Source organism: Salvelinus fontinalis, chromosome 1, assembly GCF_029448725.1.
Source record: "Salvelinus fontinalis isolate EN_2023a chromosome 1, ASM2944872v1, whole genome shotgun sequence".
NCBI lineage: Eukaryota > Metazoa > Chordata > Actinopteri > Salmoniformes > Salmonidae > Salvelinus > Salvelinus fontinalis.
Genome location: NC_074665.1, coordinates 19,427,670 through 19,435,023, shown reverse-complemented (window position 1 = coordinate 19,435,023; position 7,354 = coordinate 19,427,670). Strand labels below are relative to the sequence as shown.

The 7,354-nt window shown below is 45.0% G+C and overlaps 1 protein-coding gene across 5 annotated transcripts in view; it reads right to left on the bottom strand.

Annotated features, from left to right (window-relative positions):
• Window positions 1-285: 285 nt before the first annotated feature.
• The window catches only part of ccser2b (coiled-coil serine-rich protein 2b), a 146,563-nt gene continuing 139,494 nt past the window's right edge, over window positions 286-7,354 (bottom strand). For 2 of the 5 annotated variants that reach the window (XM_055896432.1, XM_055896363.1), the window contains exon 10: window positions 286-6,038. In XM_055896432.1, the coding sequence (XP_055752407.1) occupies window positions 5,508-6,038 (531 nt within the window). In that variant the 3' untranslated portion in view covers window positions 286-5,507. The remainder of the gene's footprint in view (window positions 6,039-7,354) is intronic. The other 3 variants (XM_055896516.1, XM_055896599.1, XM_055896673.1) reach the window with 3 other exon arrangements.

Sequence of the window (7,354 nt, the reverse complement as noted above, 5' to 3'; positions counted from 1 at the left end):
ATGCATGAGCAGAAAATAACCCCACCTACTGTACAATAGGGTGGTGGGTCTTTGATGTTGACCACAGTCCTATTTTATACTACTCACATCCTGGGTGAAAGAATACCATCATCTCTACCCCTCTCACCTCACCCTAGCCTATCGATTCCCCCAATCTCTTACCACCCTCGTGTTCCACCACTTCTCTTACTGTACACACCCCTCTCTCCTCATCCAATCATCTCATACCATCCTGTCACAACCACCAACCCCATAGTGAGAGAGCGACACACACCAGACTCAATGTAGATTTGGTGCAGTCTTTATTTGAGCGCTCAGCCACTCCATAACCTCAGATATCACAGCAAAAAGGAGCCAGATCTAAACAGAAAGCAGTTCAATATGTTTTCAAGTTCATTCCTTCATGTTCCAAGTCTCTCAACACAATCATTTAAAGTGCATTTCAGATTGAGCTTTCTCTTTTTTTGACAAGCTCAAGAATTCCATGACAATTACACACAGATATAGATATTGTATGTCATATACATATAAATAATTAGCATCGTGTACAACAGTATGTTTTCAATCGTTATTGTATTGCACAAATTAAATAGCAGTGTAGCAAACATGGAAGTAAAACAGAATTGGCAGGAAGATTAACACAAACACACAAGGAAACCGATCCTCAGAGCAGACTCTCTCCATTTTAGTTTCCTGTCATAGGTGAGAAAAATAAGTTCTACAGTACAGTCAATGTGATGGCTAGCGAGGTGAAGGACTTGAACAGGACAGTACAGTAAGTCATACAGTACTGCATATTGAATATACTCGTGTTATGGAGTTGTACGTTTACAGCAGTAATATTAGACTACAACAAAGCGAAAGATTATGGACCCCAAACTGAACCCTTCCCACCTATAAGATGACTGGTTCATTTACTCTGAGTGAGAGACGTTTTTTCTATGATCCTACATCTGGCCATGAACCACCAGACAGATGCCAGTAGTCCTTCTACAGTAGAGGTTCTACTGGTAGCGAGGAGACATATCGGCCGTGTCCCAATATTTGTACTTGCGTTCTAAATAGCAGGCTGATTAGGTATGCGAAACTAGAACGTTTTATAGTATGTGACATTTCGAAAATGTTGTTTGCTTTAAATGCCAGGGTGTCGTATTCATTTTGGCTTTTAATCTAGTATGAATAGCTGCATGCTATCGAGGACGAGAATTGTCTTTTCAGAGCCACAGCAGATCATCAGAAAAAGGGGACGGACTCTAACAAACACAAATTGTGCATTACTTGACGCATTCTCAGATATTTGTTGTTCACTAACTGCATACATTTTTACTTAACAGTACGTTCTAAATGGTATGTACTGTAGAATGATTAGTACGCAGTATGTCGTTTTGGTAAGTAGCAGGCAAAACAGATTTCAGACACGACCATTGTCTGCCTGGTGTGATAGTTGCTGCGTTCCACACGACACCCTAATCCCTATATAGTGCACTACTTTGGGAACTTCTGGGCTCATAAGGCTCTGGTCAAAAGTAGAACACTATAAAAGGGCATAGGGTGCCATTTGGGGAGCAGCCCGTGTTTAAGACCACCCTGATGAAATAATGAAGAACATTAACTGAACAGATGGTAATGAGCGGGAAACACATCCCGCTGTTTACAATGTCATTTCCTCAATGAAACTACAGTTTCAGCATTTCTAAAATATAAATACAATAAAAATGCATACATTTAAAAAAGCTAGTAAAAAGAGCCTTAAAACGGAGATTTGGGAAGTCGGAAAGAGACGGCAACACAGAGACAAATCTCCTCAAGACTGCTTACAAGAAAGAGGAGGCACACCAGAGAGCATCAAAGCATGCGAGCTGTCAGCACTGGAAGCATAGCTTGGCCTGCTTTTCCAAATACAGTACTGTAGCTCCACTAACCTGGCCTGTGTTACAGAGAATGTTACTGTAGTGAGAAAGAGACACAAACAGATTTGCCCTTCCCAGTCAGAATGTGTTGAGAGTGAGCCTGTGACAGTAAATACTAAGTGTGACTGGCAGTCTAACATCTGCTAGGCTGCGCGGGCATAACGCATAACCCTGTGTTGAACCCTGTAGAGGGGCGGAGGGATACAGAAAGGGATATACCTATCAACCCAAGGCAGACTCACTCTCTCCTTTCAGCAAACACAGTTAGGCCTACTCTACCGTACAGTTCCATTCCTCCAGGAGGAACACTCACTCATCGACATACCCAACTATCTATATGGACCTAGTTTAATCAAAGAGATGGAGATCACACCAAATGTTCAGGACCACGGGAATTGAAGTCACAAAAGCAGGCACTTTTGTAATACACAAGAAGAGTATTGCTGCTACATGACCATATGATACCCTGTTGGCCGTACAGTCAATTCAAGGGCAAGTTTTTTGTTCAATCTACATACCATATTATGGTAAGCCAAAGCTAGACAACCGGAAAATAATAATGCATTATTAATACATCGCAACCCTTTTCAATAACTTTAGGTCACTATTTGGGGGGGGGGGGGGTTTGGGTGAGAACTTCTCAGAGGTAAATACGTTGAGCTTCTGTTAAGATCTCGTTAATCTAAAAACATTTCCACCCCTGAATATTCTAAATCCTTTAAATCAAGGACTCTCACTGTCAAACAGGAATTGATCAAATGCATCTCGTTCTCTTCCCTACAGGTCCTCAAATAGTAGTTAGTTTATTGTTTGTTTATCATTTGAAGATATGAAATGTATAAAAAGCATGTTGTTCTTATCTGGGTGGGATGGGGAAGCAGCCTTGCATTCCAAATAGGAGAATTGATTTGGAGTGACATTTCTCATGTCCCGGGACTGTTGGAGTGATGTCATGTACATACTTTGTGGGGTTGCTGTTGCCAGTCTGTTTGTGCATCATGCCAACTCCTTTACACTCATCATCATGACAAACACGTTTGGCTTGACAATGACAGCAATGGAGTCAGAAAAAGCCTGAACAGATCTGGAACCAGGCTAGGAATGCTGCCGAATGTACTTCGAAACGCTTGACAAATATAACACAAGGGTACATGACCTTTATGGGGCATGGCTTTCAATCATTTAGAAATGGGAAGACAAATACTTCAAGAGCTGTGTGGCAGCAAGACAAGCGCTTGGGATATCAAGTACACTTTCCAGCTGGCTTAACATAGGATCATAATGAGGGGTCCATGAAGGCCAACAGCACATTGTCTACAACTATGTACCAATGAGACTTATCTTCCATGAGTAGGGCACAACTGTGTTGCATAGAAAAGCATGGAAAGCTTTAGTGGGGGAAGAAGACTGACCAAATTAAGTTACAGAAATAGGCATTCTCAATCTTATCTTTGAGACTGTGTTGACTGGGTGATGTTGTTCCTCTCAGAGCATTCTACAACGTATGCTGAGCCAACCAATCAGAAGACTTGGGATCAAAAAGGTCAGTTACGACATAAGGGAAATAAGGACCTGATCGGTCAAGGGTATAAATGGCGCCCATTAGGCTCCTAATTAAAGCTCTCTAGGACTAAACATAGCGACGGACCAGGAAGTAGTTAGACATTATGGCTTTGAAGAAGAGGAATGAGAGTCGTATCCCTCTCTACCCTCCTTGACACGCTGGCCCACAGTGACACACTCAATGGGACCCTTTGGGGAAGGACTGAGAGAAGAAGGTGTGGTAGAAGACATGGAGGGTGGGTGTTATACCGTAGGAATGAGTCTGGCCCTGCTGTTGACAGGGACACACTGAGCATGTGCTTCAACCACTTGACATCAACACACCCCTCTGCCGAGCCACTCGGCCGCGTAACCATGCCAACTGGAACCGACACCACTACGGAATCACATGGTCACCACAAGCCAGCACACTATAACACAATATTGTTTCATGCTAGGACCTTTTCTTTATTTTTCTTTTCTTTCTTTCCCCTTCTATTAAGGGGCCTGGCCTGAAGCACATCAAGAAGCTTCTCTTCTGCAGCGTCATTACAGTAGCGTGTAGGAGGCCTCTTCCTACAGACCAAACTAGACCTTCTCATTACGGAAGCACGGGGAAACAAAGACAGCTCTGTCAGAGCACCAACTGCACAAGATGGCTCCTCCGGATGGATCTCTGTTATCCCTGTGTCTCAATCCAACTGCAACAGACAAGACAGACAGACTGACTGACTGTCGGTAGACAGTGGTAGCTACAGCTACTTTTGAAAATGCACCAAAACACGTGCACCAAAACAAGGCAGAAAGAATAAAGGTGTTTTGAAACCAGAGAGAAGTAATACTGAGAAGTGGCAAGGGGAACTTTAGAACCTAACACAGCTGTTAGAATCTCCCCAGTTTATCCAGAGGGACAATATCTGATTTAACTAAATTCTCTAGTCTATATAACCAAAATATCTGCACTTCTAAAAGTGTTCCCCCCTCAAGTCAAAAGGGATTCTCTGTTCCTGTAACCGTTTTTCTGTGTTATAATATTGTCTTCATTCATCTAGGACACTGTTCAGAGAGTACATCAGGTCAATAGCTATACTAGGCGCAACAACTACATACAGGTATCATGTAGTAGTTCAGTAAGTCAACTAGTATTAGGGCACCTAAATGCTATATTAAGGCCAGATAGTTGTACTTGCGGTGTCCCTATGCATGCAGAATCATCATCTGGGATACGTTTTGGCCAGAGAGTAAAAGTTCTGGAGGGACTGTAAAAGTGTCAAGCATCCTGAAAGTTAACACTTTGAAACAACATTTCACGCAAACAATATCTGCATTTAACTGATCTAGACAACACTCTGCACAGGGCTTGTAAGTAAGCATTTCATGGTAAGGTCTACACCTGTTGTATTCAGCGCATGTGACAAATAAAATTGGATTTGACAGATTGTACTGAAGCGTGTTTTTGGAGGGGAAAAACAATTATTGTGTTATGCTTGACGCCTTTGTATAAGGCATTTACCAAATGTACACGGGTCAATTTTATTCCGGACCTTGAGTGAGTCTTACTGGAAGCGCAGCAGGCTAGCTAAAATAGTCTGTGGGGTCATATGTTTATTTACGCAATAAGGCCCGAGGAGGTTTGGTATAAGGCCAATATACCACGGCTAAGGGCTGTTGTTATGCACGATGCAACGCGGGGTGCCTGCACACAGCCCTTAGCCGTGGTATATTGGCAATATACCACGAACCCCCGAGGTGCCTTATTGCTTAAACCGGTTACCAACGTAATTAGAGCAGTAAAAATAAATGTTTTGTCATACCCATATACGGTCTGATATACCACGGCTGTCAGCTAATCAGCATTCAGGGCTTGAACCACCTAGTTTGTTATTTCGGATATAATCTACAAGTCTTCCTTTCTTACAGGGTAGACACTGTAACCTTGCTGAGGTGAGGCCTGGAAGCCTTTAGAAGAAGTCAGATCTTTTGGGTTTGAATGGGTAGAAGGTGGTGCTGAGTGGTCTTGCTACATGGCAATGTTTGAGAGTTGAGAGATAGCAGTCAGTGGCTCTTTGGCTTGGGAAGTCGTAAGAGGCTGGGATGGACTAGACCTCTGGCCTTGAGTCCGCCAATCTCTGGTTCTCTGAGGCCTGGAGTCTGTCTGGGTGCTTTGGTCCGGGGGCAGGCCGGCAGTACAGGGCTCTGGGAGGAGGCAGAGGCCTGGTTCGCGGAGCTGTAGCAGGGCAGACCTCTGAAGGGAGGTGGGGGCAGCCGGGACTGTGGAGCTGTGAAGCCCGGCCTGAGACTGCTCCTACACTGGATTCCTCTCACCACCCTGGGGAAGCCTGCCATGGACGTCTGGGTGGAGTTTGTTGTGGGGCCTTCCTGTGGCCTCTTAGTGATGGAGGCTATTTTCAGAGAGCCGGGGGACTGTGGGAGGCTAGGGGCAGGGATCATTCTGGCCGAGTCCCCACAGCCAGGGTTGGAGGAGTCTCGGGGGGCCTCGGTGTGGGCTGAGCTTGTTAGTCTTTCCTGGGGCTGGGGTTGCTGCATGCTGTTGGGCCATGGCCTGGAAGGCTGTAGTATTTGAGGCTGGGGGAGGAGAGAAACAACAAACGATAAGCATCTAAAACTGTATATAAACAAACTACAGCATGAACCATTGTACGCCATCGTAAATCATTTCTGTTCTTCGGCTTGCGAAACCAAAATATTTTGTCCAGTCTGTTTCGCCTAACAGTTGCACAACAAGCCTACAATTCTCACGAGGCTAGACACTATGTACTGTAGCGCCTCTCCCTTTTTGAATGACTGTAGAGCGTGAAACTAATTGCGCGCATTCAACACATGAAACGCCGTCGGAGATTGGGGCTTTGATTCCGGGCACTCTTTGGAGACAGCAGCCAGGCCGCGTGCTACAGTACAGTAGTCATCTCTCTCTAAACTTATTATCACTGATGTACCACTGCAGAGGATGGGTGGGGGAGGTCACCATCAAAAGAGCCCTCCTCCTGCCTGCCGACTCGCTCACCTCCGCAACACCATACCACACGTCGCTTCGCTGCTGAAAAATAAGGAAGACATGGGATGACAGTAGCTCTCCGCGCTGTGTCTGGCCGCCAGGCACGAGCGTAACAAGGTGCCCCGGTGTGCCGCTATGCCAGCACATCCTCAATTAGAGAAAGGTTAGGGTGTGCACATCGGGGGCCCACTTCAGCCCGCTCATTAACATTTAACGCTGCTTGTTGGATGGAGAACATGGCGGCAGCCCTGCCTCATACACGCCTCCCTGTCAGTCAATCAGACTATGAGACAGAGAGAGCACGAGAGAGATAGAGAAAAAGAGAGAGATAAGAGAGAACGATAGAAAGACGAGTGAGAGCGAGAACGAGAGAGCGAGAGAGAGGAAAGGGAAAGAGAGGAGAGGAAGCACTAGAGCGAGGCTGGCTGACTCAAAGGGAATTATTCTGTCAGATGATTTGTCTGTTTGGGGGGTGAGAGGGAGGTGGGAGGCTGGCCAGTGCAGGTGGAAGATGTTTATTTTTTACACCTGCAAAAACAGCAACAAATCCCAATTGCAAGGTGACGACTTCATTTCCATTTCGGAGGTGTTTATCATGTTAGTTTAACAATAGATAGAGATCTAAACAGATCTGACACACAGTCTGCAATCATACAAGTGCATTCAGTTTCATTACATCATTCTCAGTTACATTACACTGAAGTCTGGGAGAGAGGAACTATACACAGGTGCAGTTATCCTTTTGATACATTGCACAGAGATCTATGTATGGAAACAGTCACACGGCTAGCGCTGAGCTTCGACATCTTAGCCGATCAGACGTCTCAAAGCTTCGCCAGATCTGCCCTCCTCTTATCACTGCCATTCATTGACTATGGAGACAAAT